General features: G+C 43.4%; 1 protein-coding gene across 2 annotated transcripts in view; it reads left to right on the top strand.

Annotated features, from left to right (window-relative positions):
- ST3GAL3 (ST3 beta-galactoside alpha-2,3-sialyltransferase 3) overlaps window positions 1-14858 on the top strand; it is a 182188-nt gene that overhangs the window by 83875 nt on the left and 83455 nt on the right. For both annotated transcript variants that reach the window (XM_032430828.1, XM_032430819.1), the window contains one exon: window positions 2694-2736. In XM_032430828.1, coding sequence (XP_032286719.1) covers window positions 2694-2736 — 43 coding nt within the window. The remainder of the gene's footprint in view (window positions 1-2693; window positions 2737-14858) is intronic.

Raw genomic sequence — 14858 nt, 5'->3', positions numbered from 1 at the left:
CGAGCAATGGGGAAGGGGGGCAGAGGGAGACAGAATCCTAAGCAGGCTCCCCGCCCAGTGCAGAGCCTGACTCAGAGCAGGATCTCACGACCCTGAGATCACAACCCAAGCCGAAATCAAGGGTCAGACACTTCACCCACTGAGCCACCCAGGCACCCCTGAAATACTCTTTTTAGCATCCTGCTAGACTAATTTGATCTGGATATATGACCATCGTGACCAAATAATCCTGGTAATAACAGTCAGCAAATATTTATGGAGCATCTACTGTGTGCAGCCACGAAAGAGAAACGCGTCCAGTCCTCATGGGCTGCCAGCCTAGGGCAGAGTTTATAGACCGTGAGCCCACTGGCTGAATCCTGCCCATGGACGTATTTTGGGTAATTCTCATGATCTTTACATTTTTCTTGAATCTGTTGCTAATAGTTACACATTGAGAAGATTTACCTTCAAAGATCCAGATTCTTGGCTTAAAAAAAAAAGTCAGAATGTGGCAACGCGGGGCCTGCATCACTGACTGCCTTTGTTAGCTGGCGCCGGTGGATGCTGCCCCTTCGGCAAGGCGTGGAGTCTCCAGATGGGCTCCACTCCCTCTTGGCTCTGTGACCCAAAGGCAATGTCAGTTGCCATTTATCATTGTTGGGCTCACACAGTTACCTTTCCTTAAATTACAGAGTAAAAATTAAGGGAGAAAACAACGGTCCAAGAGAGCCATCAAGGGAATTTCTTTAGAAATGCAAAGTGTTCTTATCTATTTAATATGCAATTAGTATATGCATGTGTAAAACAAAACTTAAGACTTATGCCACTGGAAAATAATCCATAGATATATCATTATGGCCACTGTACAAAAATGCATGGTGAAAAAAAGACATTTCAACAGGATTTGTTTTTAATGCAACTAAAATCAGTAGTATGAGTTACTATGGGAGAGTATCACATTCCCCCTCCTTCCCTCATTTGTGTTATGTTCTTGCGTGGTCCTGACATCTGAGTTTGCAACAAGGGGAAAACATTCTCTGGTGTCTCTGGAAGGAACCAGCCAAAGCGTGGATTCATTGTATGTCCAAGGGCGTCCTAGCTCGGGTCCGAGGAGCAGTAGCAGGCTAGTTGCCCCAAGGTTATGAGCACATGGGGGAAAAGCAACAGATGTGGGCAAGTTAATGAGATTTTCTTTTTTTATGGAATGATAAATAGGATTGCTGGAAGAGTATTAACCTTTGAAACTAACCCTTTTTGCAAATTTTGTTTTCAGTTTATTTTTAAAATTGAAACCTTTTTTTTCTTCCTGACTTTTATAGGTTCCTGACATATTAAGCAACATCTCCCATCCATTTATCTGAGTTAGAGCAAAAGCAGAATTATTTTGAGGAAAGGCTTTGACCGCCCAAGCGTATTCTCCTGGGAGGCAAGCTTCTGTTGGGCTGTGTGTCCTAGCTGGTATCTTCAATTTTAAGAAGAGGAATTACTCTCTCACTGCAGCTCTGCTGCTTAAGAAAGAGTTCAAATCTGGGCTTTACTCGGCCTTGCAGAATGGCTCCTGCGAGGTACTTGTCAGGATGTGTAACTTCCTTCTCTTGGCCCATCGTGGCTTATTAAAGCCTGAGTTCCTCAAAAGCCTTGCTGCATGGTCTTTTCCATTAGTTGTTTGGTCTTGGTATTCTGTTTTATCCTCAGGTGAAGCCAGCCCGACTGAGAACTGCATTCATAGGCTGCCTTATTTTGATGTAGTCACTCTTTACACACACACACACACACACACACACACACTTTGCGATCCTTGAACAAAGATATAAGAAATAATCTTATGACACTTCTCAAGTCTTAGCAGCAGGAATAGCTGTGATTCTGCTGGTTTATTTTATGAACACTGGAAACCATTTTATCAGGGCTTCGCATTTAGCTTTAGCTGTGAGAAATCTTGGGGGTAAATCTATAATCTTCCTCCAGCGAGCACATAGGACCTTATAGGTCATCCGGTTTTGGTATTCTTATCCTGGCTGTATTTTATTATTTTTCTTATGCTTATTTCCCCCTTTGGTCCCAGATACCTTCTTTTTAAAAATCTTGTACTTCATACAACTTTGTAAAACCGCTTCAGCTTCATTTTAGAATGAGGAAAGATATAAAGAACTTAACCTATTCATGATTTATCATTTGTCGTAAACATCTTACAACTTATTTTTAGACTTCATTTTCAATTTCCTCCTCTTTTTGTAATCAGAACTGTCAGCTTTTTGTGGTTGTCATGAAGAGGATGGGTTCATTGCCATGGATTTGAAGACCCCTTGGCTGCCACGCCTTCACTTCGTAGTGAACACGGCTGCTTCAGCAAAAATTACGATTCGAGCTTAGAGGAAGCAGAGATTGCTTCTGGCCCTGTTACTTCTCCGGGGGTCCGGTTTTGTGGTTTAAGTAAATTTCAGTCAAGTACCACATTTAAACAGGAAGGCAGTTACAGCCAGCATAGGACCGTGGGCCCAGAGGGTCTGGGAAACACCTGGCATTGAACCTGGTCCTTCATAAAACAGGTGTTCAGCAGGAGTTCTGTGACTTAGATTTAGTCGTGGCTTATGTATGTGGCTCTGTTCCTTGAGCAGTTGTCTGTCCCCATGGTCTGTGTCTGGGGAATGCAATCTGCTAGTGTCAACAGTGGCTTGACTTCAGTGACATTTCCTGCTTTTCTTTTTCAGAGTATGATCGGTTGGGTTTCCTCCTGAAGCTGGACTCTAAACTGTGAGTAGAATGAGAAGGCGCCTTAACTCTGTGGTAGATGTCTCTGGGAGCTGGGGTCCAACTTTGAAGGGTCACCCGCTTCGTTCTGTGTCTGTTGGGGGACTCCCTGGGGCCTCTGGCCTCAGTCTGTCAGCAGACTCTTGGAGCGTGTACCGTTTGCAGGGGCCCAGAGAGGACGGGATTGTGGGTGCAAACATAAAGCCTTTGATTTGGCTGGCACAGGCAGCTCCTGCCAGGTTCGAGGGACAAGGAGGCCCCCGGAAAGGCTTCTGCTACAGAGCAGAGGATGGTTGAGTTACAGCAGGAGGCAGAGGCCTGGCAAAGATGCTCTGCAGCCTGGCGTGCAAGGCCTTCCGTGGTCAGACTTCCTGTCCCGCACTACCTCCTATCCCTCTGCCACAGGCAAACCCTCCATTCCCCTCTGCCTGCACTGCCCTTTCCTTGCTGCTCACCTGGGAAAACTCAAAGGCCACCTCTTCCCTACACAAAATTCACGATCTCTTCCTTGATGCTTCCTGTGAATTTTGTCCCTCTGTCACCAATGATCTCATCGTACTGTAACCAACTGTGTAATAATTATCAATTTATTAAGAGCACCGGCTTGGAGCCAGGCCTGGCTGATTCAAATCCCGGATTGCCATTTACTCTCTTTGTGATTTGGGGCAAGCTCTTGAACCACTCTGAGCCCAGTTTCATCTGTAAGGTGAATATGCCAATATGCCTACCTCACGGGGTTAGTGTAAGGATTTAATTGAAATGATTAATTCATAGGGGTTTTCAAGTACAGAGTATCTAATCCCCTGTTCTGGCCTTCCTGGTCTCCCTAGCACCTAGCCAATGCTGGCGTATCTTTGTGAGGTGCTTGGTAAACCCGGACCGTGGTTGCATGGATGGACGCACAAAGGATAGGTGGATGACTGTGCCCTTCCCCAGTTAGGCTGGGATGCCTCAAGATTGGGCTGCATCCGTTCTGTGTGCTCATGCGCTGTATGGCACCTCTCGCATGGCTGATCTGCAGTAAATGGTTGCAAAACTGCCTGTAGCTCCTTTCGGTTGTCAGTCGTCTTTGTACACCCGTGGCCCCTGTTCTGTACCAGACAGACGTGAAAAATGGGAATTGTGTCTCCTTGCTTTCCTCTCTTGCATGAGCCCTTGACCGTAGTTGCCTGTGATGGGGGTGACTGCGCCTACACACAAGACATCGAATCTGGGGCTCTCTGGGTTTCCCACTGAATTGTCTAGCCTTGGGCTGTTCCCTGGCCTCTGGCTTTGTGGTTCTTGTGCCTCTTACGTGAGTTCAGGCATTGTAATTCTCCCAGCTTTTATACATCGCTGAGGCAGCCCCAAGGGAAGGATGGTCTGCTCTTTATACCAGGCTAGTGGAGAGATGTCAGCCACATGTTAACATCTGGGGAATGGGGCCCAATTATGTTAGAAAGCCATAGGCTTCGCCCTTAGAAAGATTCTTAATTTAGTGCTCTGGGCGAAAAAGAAATCAAGTATAAGCTGTAAACAACTGGAATGTCACCAGAATGGAAGAGATGTAGTAATTTACCAAGTCAAGTCACATTGATGAACAAAAGGCATGTTACCTAGGACATGTTAACTACAGTATTTAAACTGTCTCCAGCAGTGTGGAGAGAGGAATTAGGAGGACGCTCCTGTCCTGCTGTCCTGACAGTTGGCTGGTACACAGTGGGCTGTTTTGCGGCTTGCTCTTGCATCCCAGGCTAGGCCCATGAAGCATTTGAGTTCAACTTGGTCTTTAGCCCGGGGAATAACTCACAAGTTAAGGTACAAGCTAGAATGTTCCTGCCTCTAATTGCAAAGACTTTTCCAATCCGGTGCTTATCTTCAGAAGAAAGCACAGCTGTGTGGGAATGATTTTTACCTGCTTCCAGGGAAAAGTTTCCAAATTCAGGGTTCTGAGTTCTGGAGGTGATCCCTTAGCAGTGGCTGGATCTCCTCTTACGAAGTCACCTTCTGCTCTGTTGTGTTCTACTTCTGATGTACAGGAAAGAACCTGAACTTGAATCAGAAGAACTAGATTTGAATTCTGCCCCTGCTGCTTAGAATTACATGACTGTAGATAATTTGTCTTAGTTCTCTGAATACCAGTTTTTCCTTACGAAGAAATGTAGATAATAATACCTACCTCCCAAGATTTTTAGGAAGAATAGAAGAAAGGCTTGTATGAAGTATGAATAAATTTATAAATGTAAGAATTTCTTTTTATTTGTCTTGATTGGATTCATTTAGATTTTTAAATATTTAATTTTTAAATTAAACAATTTTTTTTTACAGAATTTATTTTTAAAATTGAAATATAGTTGACACACCACATTACATTAGCTTCAGGTGTACAACATAGTGATTTGAAGAGTCCATATGTTATGCTTTGTTCATCACAAGTGTAGCCACCATCTGTCACTATACTTCTGGAGTATGGGAGTGCATATGTTTTGGAAATTTTTCAGCCATTATCTGTTTAAATATTGCCTCTGCCCACTCTCTCTCTACTCCCCTTTAATCAGAGTTTAAATGTTAGACCTTCGCCTTCTAGCCTCCAGGTCTACTAATATCTCTTCCCTATTTTCCATCTTTTGATCCTTTCCACATTAAACTAGAACCCCAAAGGACTCAGCATAGGAGGAACTAGAAGGAAACCTGCACCCCTCAACCAGAAAAGGTTGCCAGAACTCTGAGTGGATCAGGGCAATAAGTTAATAAAAAAGCAATACTTGATATTCACAGCCAGGTGATCTATGGAACCTCAAGCGGTGAACTTTAAGTATTTGAGAGTTTAAGGTATTACAGATTGGCAGTGCCGCCAAGGTCTTGGCAGAGGCAAATGCAGGCCTGCTCTGGAGGAAGACGTGAGCTCCTTGCAAATAACCTTTCAAGGAAGTGAACAGCTAACAGTAAAGCACACGAGGAAATAAGGCTCCATTAGTGAGAACCATGAAAAACATCAGACAACAGAGGGGGACCTGCAAAGATTTATGAAATCAGAATTACCAAACACAATTGATAAAGCAATTAGATATACTATATTTAAAGAAATAAAGACGAGAACGTGGTTAGGGGATTATAAAAAGCAAAATATCCGATTTGGAAAAACAAAACTTCTAGAATTGAAAAACATTAAGTAAAATTAAAAACTCAGTAGGATTTAGCAGGATTAGATACAACTGAAGACTGTGTTAGTGAACTGAAAGATAAGCCAGAAGAAATTATCTATAGTGGATTGGCCAACTTTTTCTGTAAGGGCCGGATGGTCACCATTTTAGCCAACACTGGCTTTATTGTTTCTGTTGCAACTACTCAGCTCTGCTGCTGTAACATAAAAGCAGGAGGGACAGCACGTAGACAAATGAGTAGGTCTGTATTCCCATGAAATTTCATTTATGGACACTGAAATTTTAATATAATTTCTATGTATCATGAAATAGTCTGATTTTTTTTTTCTCAGCTGTTACAAGTAACTCTTAACTCATGGGCCATCAGAAAAACAAGATAGTGGGTTAGATTCAGCCCACAAATCATAGGTGCCTTAATTGAGAGTCCTGCACAGATACAGCTGCATGAGAATTGACTCCTCCCCTCAGGTGCTTTCCATTCTTGAAATTCTATTATACAGAAATAGTCTTAATTAAAATGTCTCTATATCCAATGATTCCCCACAAATCTGGAAATAGATGTTTTGGATTTTTTTTGGTCTTCACTATATTCTTTTAATTATATCTCTGTGGGGAAAAATAGTTTTCTGTTTCCTTTGAGAATTCCCTACTGCTTGTATTATATGACAAAATCATGTGTCAACGCTATGAAAATTATTCAGAATACTTATATGCAGTAGGCTATATGAACCTTGTCTTTTAACTGCAAGCTATGTTGTTCAGGAGGGAAGTGTTTTGTTTTGTTTTTAAAGATTATTTATTTATTTATTTGACAGAGAGAGTGAGAGAGCACAAGCAGGGGGAGTGGCAGGCAGATGGAGAGGGAGAAGCAGGCTCCCCACAGAGCAGGCGGAGCCCTATGTGGGACTCGATCCCACAACCCCAGGATCATGACCTGAGCCAAAGGCAGTCGCTTAACCAACTGAGCCACCCAGGCACCCAGGAGGGCAGTGTTTTTTGGCAGTTAAAAACATGGGCTGTGCTGTCAGACATGGATTTTTTTTTTTTAATGTTTTATTTATTTATTCATGAGAGTCAGAGAGAGAGAGAGAGAGAGGCAGAGGCAGAGGGAGAAGCAGGCTCCCCGCCTAGCAGGGAGCCCGATCCGGGACTCGATCCCAGGACCCCGGGATCATGACCTGAGCCGAAGGCAGACACTTAACCATCTGAGCCACCCAGGCGCCCCCAGACATGGATTTTTAAAGCCCAGTTCCACATCTTACTAACTATAATTTTGAGTGAGCTGTAAAGTGGGGATAATAATAATCATCCACGGATGAGATTCAGCCTATCCTGTACCCTTATCAGTGTCTGCTAAACTGGGAAGGATATAACCCAAAAATGAGACTTGAACCTCAATTTGCCTCCTCCTCCATGCCCCAGGTTTCATTTATTCACTCATTCATTTAGCAAAAATTTTTTTTTAAGATTTTATTTATTTATTTGAGAGAGAGAGAAAGAGTGTGTGTGTGTGAACAGGGAGAATGGCAGAGGGAGAGGCAGAAGGAATCCCAAGCAGACTCCCCGCTGAGCACAGAGCCTGACTCAGGGTTTGATCTTATGACTCCGATATCATGACCGAGAGTCTGATGCTCAACTGACTGAGTGAGCCACCCAGGTGTCCCACAAATATTCCTTGAGTACCAACTATGCTCTTTGTAATTGGGATAAAACTGAAAATTCTAAGCCAAACAGATGACCTTATAAGCTTGATTGGAAAGGGTGTCTTGTGAGCTAAAGACTTAGTGAATGGGAAGGGAGTAACTGAGAACGGCGGGGGGTGGGGTAGGAGGTAGTGTTTCTGGATAGCATCAACAATGGATGGGTTTTTGTTTTTTATTTTATCTAATAAGAATGACATAAGTGGTGACTTGAAAGCATAGATGGAGTACAAAGAGGATACAAGGGATCCTCAGCTGCATGGGGAATACAAGAAAGAGCAGCCTCCATCACACAGGGCTGGAGAGGAAATGGCGTTTTGAGGGGAGACCCAGGTTTCTGTGAGAGCAGTGGATGGAAGGGGCATTCACTGAAGAAGCTGAGGATATAAAGGGACAAGACTTCACAGAACACAGTGGAAAGTTAGCATAGTGCAGGCAGGGAGAAGTGGGAGATGGGGCCAAGAAGCAGCAGAGAGCAGTGACTTGAGCATGAAGAAACCAACAAGGACATAATTGAGGGACTGAACAAGAATAACCAGGATGTGAAGCTGCCCCAAGATTGCCCAAGAATTAATCTCATATTCCCCTGGGGTGGGGGTGGGGGGACACTCAGGCTGTCAGTGTACTCAGCTACAGCTTGATTGGATGATACCTGTGGGGAAAGGGGGGCAGTCTGGTTCCTGGGGAGGCTCTGGGTTCTCTGAGAGTCTGCTGTTCAAAGTCGGGGGTCCTGGGGAAAGGCTCAGGGCTACAGGTTGCTGCCCCAACAGTGAGGTGAGCACTTCCTCCTTTATTCAACCAATGTCTTGAGCAACTTCAGTGTGTCAAGCAGTGTTCTGTGCTGTGAGAATATCCCAGTCATTGAGTCCCAAAGTCGGTCACTAAACAAAGAGTATAACCAATAAGTCAAGTTTTCAATATCTTGGAAGGTAGTAAGTGGCATGGCAGAAAATAGAGCAGGACAGGGGAACGCTGGAGGAGAGATTGGGAGTTTGAATGTAGTAGGGTGGGCCTCGTTGGAAGGCGGCATTTGAGCAAGGCCTCAAAGGAAGAGAGGGGGTTAGGCGCACCAGTATTGGGAGACAGAACACTCAGCACAGAACCCTAAGGAAATCTCACTTAGGAGCCGGGAATGTGCCCATTAGTCCGGCAGACAGAAGAGCCACCTGGAGCCTCAAAGGAGCCAGCCCCTGGTGTCCAGGTGTGTGTGTTTCCTGAGCTCATGCCAGTCTTCAGGGAGCTGATTTAGTAAAGTGGAGGTTTCGTCTGTTTCAGCTTAGCGTGGGTAGGTGCTCTGTGCTCTGGGAAAGCTCCTGTCTGCTGCCACAATGTGGTGTTTTATAGTCACCATGTGGGCGAGAGCACTGGGACTTTAGTGCTCAGTCTACTTTCATAAGGAATTCTCTGTGAAGACACAAAGATATGAAAGCCAAAACCAATTATTTTTAACCTCCAAAGGCTTGTGAAAACCCAAGTCATCTGTGAAAGGCCTATAAACCTGGGGCAGTCTAAAATACACCCCAAGGCCTAGTTTACTGTTTCCCCGAATGGCCTGCCAAGTTACCTATGGCTACAGTGAGAAAGTGTTTATTGAACACTTACTATATGCCTGATGCTGTACTTGGTGCTTTCTGCTTTACCTGTCCTCACCACAGCCGCTTAGAAGACCTCGCCAGCCCCATGTGTCATCTGAAGCTGATGACTCCCAAATGTATAGTGAATGCCTAGTCCTCTTTCTCCATACTTCAGACTCGTTTACCCAGTTGCCTCCTTTACGTGGGTGTGTAGGCATGTCACACTTCACAGATCTAGAACCAAACTCCTGATTCACATCCCCTGCCTCCCAGAATCTTCCCTACCCCACTACATGGTAACTTCATCCTTCCAGTTGCTCAGGTCAAAAACCTTAGCATCATGTCTTTGACACTAATCATCAGCAAAGCCTACTGGCTTTACCTTAAATATCTGGAGGTCCAGCCACTTCTCACTCCTTCTCCCGCTATCACTCCGTCCGGACAACCACTATCTCCTACATGACAGCCCTCCTGCCTGCTTTCACACTTGCTTCCCGGTGGTCCAGTTCCACGCCGAAGCCAAAGTGATCCATCCTGTTAAGTGCAAGATAGACCTAGTTACTCCTGTGCTCAGAACTCTCCAGTGGCTCCCCATTTCTCTTAGTATAAGAGCCAGAGTTTTTACCATGCTCAACCAAGGCCCTTCCACAGTCTAAACTCCTGTTTTCTTACCACTCTTCTTGTTTATTATACTATACAGGCCTCCTTGCTGCGCCTCAAATACTTCAGGCCCCCCCCGCCTCAGACTCTTGGCATTTGCTCATTTCTTTGTTTGGGATGCTCTTCCCCAGACATCTGCAGAGACTGCCTCATCTTTTCAGACGTTAGTTCAAATGTCCCCTGCCCATCCCACTTAAAGTGTAACCCTACCCCCCATTGGCATTCCCCGTTCCCCCTACTGTGCCATTTTTCTCTAGAGTGTTTTCCACTGTTGGATATCTATGTTTTACCTACTTGTTGTTTGTCCCCTCCCACGAGAGGGAGGGCAGATGGAAGGGGTTTGTCTATTTTTTTCACTACTACTTCTTAGCACCTAAAACAGTGCCCAGCACTTGGTAATTGCTCAGTAAACATTTGTTGCATGGATGAATGAATGAATGAATGAATTGGTGGATAATTCTATGAAGTAGGTGGTACTTAAATGCATTTTAACAAATGAGAAAGTTACCATGGAAAGAATTTACCTGTGTTCACAGAATGGTATATGATCAAGCCAGCATTCGAACCCCTCTCCACCTGGCTCCAAACTTCTACTCATCCCACTATTCCACAGAGCTTTCTCTTTTTTCCAAATTCACACTGTCAGTGTGATCCCCAGTAAGCTTCGTAAGGGCAGGAGGTATGAATGTCCTGCTCACAGGTGTACTCCCAGTGCCTCGTGTGGTGTTCCTGGTGCACAGTGAATATTCAATAAATGCGTGTAAACTCAATTAAGGACAGAGGAGGAGGATATAAGACAGAATAGTGCCATCTGTAATAACAAAACGCAGACCCTAAGTCTCAGTACTGGAAGATTTTGGAAGAATGGGAAGTGCAGTGATGAGGAATGCCACGTGACCCCTGTCTTTAACCCTGCGTGTCACCATCTCCCGGAGGGTCTCTCACTTCAAGAACTGCCGCCACCATCACGTGGACTCTAGAGAGCACGGGTTCTCTTTAATGCTTTAAAAAAGAGGGGGCAGAAAACAACAACAAAAACCTTTTTTTCTTGGTTCCTCTAACCAAAGCTAAAAATATTTCACTGAAGACTAAAAGGGGACAACAGAGAAATAAACCCCGAGAGCATAGAAAGCCAAAAAGGTAGTCTGGTTTGCAAACTACAGCATTCTGTTTCTTCTGTAGATAGCTCAGGCCAGAGCCCTCCTTAGTTCACAGCGGGAGAGCGTGGCCTGGCAGGACTGGACTGGGCTCTTTCCTTCACAGCTTCTAGCCTGTTCACAACCCCCACTGTTCAAAGACTTCCTCCTACACATCTTGGTACCTATATGATCAAGACCCAGAGAGCCACATTCCTTCTTTGTAGCTCACCTGGAGCTCTCAGCACAGTGGCTCCTCAACTGGACTGCATTGGAATCACCCGGGGAGCTTAAACAAATTACCCATGCCTGCGTCCTACCCGGTATAGATTCTGAAGTCATGGGGTTCAGGTGTAGCCTGGACATTGGGTTTTTTTAAAGCTCTTCAGGTGAGTCCAGTATAGTTCCAAGTTGAGAATCACCGCTCTAAAAGATACTGTCTTTTGTCTGAGGAACTCTGCACTTTCCCAGTTCGTTGATAACAAGAATAAACTCAGGTTTGAGGGGAGAGCCCTGCCAACACAGAGGAGTCTGTCTACATATGTTGGCTCTTAGCCCAGGTCCTCACCACCCAGAGATTCTGATTTAGCAGATCAGGAATCAGACTTAGGTGCCTTAGTATTTAAAAGTTCCCTCAGGTGATTCTAATAGGCCAGGGTTGAGAACCATGGAGATATAGCCTTCAAGCCTGTCACTATAATCATATCTGGGTATGTCATAATAACTATGGCAGAAGGTAGTAGTAGTTATATTAGGATAATGGGATTGTGGATACTTTTTTCCTTTTGAGTTCACGTTTTTTGTGTTGCCCTCATATACATGTACAATGAAAAGATATATTTGGATGTGCCTTCTTTTCTGTACTTTTCTTTCAAACTTCCATTATGATCTCTAGGTGTCTAAACACTACTTTCAAAAATCTATTTTATATTAATTTTTGGTTACCAGCCCTTTCTCTAGTTTTTTCTTTATGGGCTTTAAAAAATCTGAATCAATTATTTCAAGAGTTTCCTGTACATTCTATTGACCCACTTAAGTATCTCTTCCTTACCTATAATTGAAATAAATATTTGTGTAAAGACTTACTTTGCCGTGCTGTCAAATCCCCAGGAGGTCTGAGGGTGAGACATGGTAAGTCTGAAAGAATGGGCAGACCAAATCATGCAAGGCTTTTGATATAACAGTAAGAAGTTTAGGCTTCATCTTGAGGGCAGAAGATGCCATTGAAGTGTTTTAAGCAGGTGAAAAACATAATCAGTTTTGTAGGAAGATGACTTTGTCTGCAGGAGGGTAGGAGGATTGGAGAGGACAGAAGTGTAAACAGAGATAGTACATAGAAGGCCATCAAAGAAGTAAAGAGCAGAAATCAGTAGAGAAAAATCAACAAAACTAAAAGCTAATTCTTTTTTTTTAAGACTTATTTATTTATATGACACAGAGAGAGAGAGAGAAAGCACAAGCAGGGGGAGGGGCAGAGGGAGAGGGAGAAGCAGACTCCCCACTGAGCAGGGAGCCCGACGTGGGGCTAGATCCCAGGACCCTGGGATCATGACCTGAGCTGAAGGCAGATGCTTAACCGACTGAGCCACCCAGGTGCCCTTAAAAGCTAGTTCTTTGAAAATATCAATAAAATTGATAAACCTCCAGTCAGGCTAACCAAGAAAAAAGAAGATACAAAAGACTAATATCAGAAATAAAAGGGGCATTGTCACTACTGATCCTGTGGATATTAAAAGGATAATAAAGGAATCTTATGAACAAGTCTGTAAAGGCAGTTTGATAACTTAGGTACAATGGACCAATTCCTTGGAAGACACAAACTTCCAAAACTCATGCAAGAAGAAATAGATCATCTGAATAGGTCTGTATCTACTAAAGAAATTGAATCAAAATTTAATAACCTTCGAAGACAGAAAACACTGCACTTAGTTGGTTTCACTGGTGAATTCTATCAAACATTTAAGGAAAAGATGATACCGATTCTCTGGAATCTCTTCCAGAAAATAGAAACAGAGGGAACCCTTCCTAACTTGTTCTGTGAAGCTAGCATTAATCTAAAACCAAAACAAGATGAAGACATTATAAGAAAGGCTGGCTCAGTTGGTAGAGCATGTGACTCTTGATCTCGGGGTCGTGAGTTCAAGCCCCACATTGGATGTAGAGATTGCTTTAAAAAAAAAGACATTGTAAGAAAGGAAAACTACAGACCGTTACCTCTCATGAGCATAACATAAAAGTCCTCAACAGAATATTAGTGTATTGAATCCAACAATGTATAAAAAGAATCAAACACTACAACCAAGTGGGGTTTATTCCAGGCATGCAAAACTGATTCAACATTGGAAAATCAGTGACTGTATTCCATCCCATCAACAGGCTAAAGGAGAAAAATTATATGATCACATCTATAAGGTACAGAAAAAGCATTCAGTATAATCCAATATCCAATCATGATTTTAGGGAGAAAAAAAAACTGTCAACAAACTAGTAATAGAGTATGATAAAGAACACCTACAAAAAACCCTGCAGTTAACATCATGCTTAATAATGAGAAAACTAGATGCGTTCCCCCAAGACTGGGAAAAGGCAAGAATGTCCCCTTTCACCACTCCTTTCCAGTATTATACTGTAAGCTCCAGCTAATTCAATAAAAAAAAAAAAAAAAGAAAAGGAATTAAAAGGCATAGAGATTGGGAATGAAGACATAAAACTGTCTTTTTTCACAGATGACATGATTGTCTATATAGAAAAATCCAGAGACTTGCCAAAACACTCCTGGAGCTAATTAGCAATTATAGCAAGGCTATAGGATATGAGGTTAATAATATACAAAAGTCAGTTGTTTTCCTATATACGAGCAATAAGCAATTGGAATTTGACATTAAAAACACACATCATTAAGGGAACGCTGTGACAATGGAGGCAGAGTGGAGTGATGCGCCCATAAGCCAAGGAATGCTGAGGATTGTTGGCTGCCACCCGAAGCTGCAGAGGAGCACAGAGCAGATTCTCCCTCAGAGCCTCTAGAAGGAACTACCTGAGGAAACCACCTTGATTTGGACTTCTGGCCTCCTGAACTGTGAGAGGATAAATTTCTGTTGTTTTAAGCTCCCCCACCACCTTTGGGGTAATTTGTGGTGGCAGCCCTTGGAGCCTAATAGTGGGAGAACAGAAGAAGTGCCAGGCTGGGGACCAGCGGCACAAGGGCCTGGGGGTGCCAGGAGGCCTACTCTGCCTTAGAAGAGGCTGAAGATGTCCATCAGATATGCCCAGACCTGCATGCCTATGTTTAATGTGGTTATGACACCTGTGACACATTTGTTTCATAATACATCATAATACTAGACTGTGACCCTCTGGAGGACAGCGAAGTCATATGACTTAGGTATAAATATAACTACACACACACATACCTATTAGCAGAGGTTTGGAGACAGCCAGGTGAGTTGGAGAAAATAATCCAAGGAAGAAAAATAAAAGGAAGTTTTTTTCTCATTAGATTAGTGAAATGATAATAATTCAGATGATCTAGAAGTAGTAAAAGCTGAAGTTAAGCTTTAAAACAGGAGCAGTAACCGACATATCTATAACCTTTCAAAGAATGCTCTGACCTACATTGTTATAGGAAATCATTTGATCTTTCCATCCATTCTAGAAAATATGTGTTGTTATAGCTATTGTAAGAGTTAAGGAAACTGATTACCTCTTACCTGAGGTTACACAACTAGTAAGTGGAAGAGCTAGTTACCTAAACTCAAGTCTTTTTTTTTTTTTTAAAGATTTTATTTATTTATTTGACTGAGAGAGATACAGCAAGAGAAGGAACACAAGCAGGGGGAGTGAGAGATAGAGAAGCAGGCTTCCAGCCGAGCAGGGAGCTCGATGTGGGGCTCGATCCCAGGACTCTGGGAT

Source organism: Phoca vitulina, unplaced genomic scaffold (assembly GCF_004348235.1).
Source record: "Phoca vitulina isolate PV1807 unplaced genomic scaffold, GSC_HSeal_1.0 scaffold2, whole genome shotgun sequence".
Lineage (NCBI taxonomy): Eukaryota > Metazoa > Chordata > Mammalia > Carnivora > Phocidae > Phoca > Phoca vitulina.
This window is presented reverse-complemented; position numbering and strand designations above follow the sequence as displayed.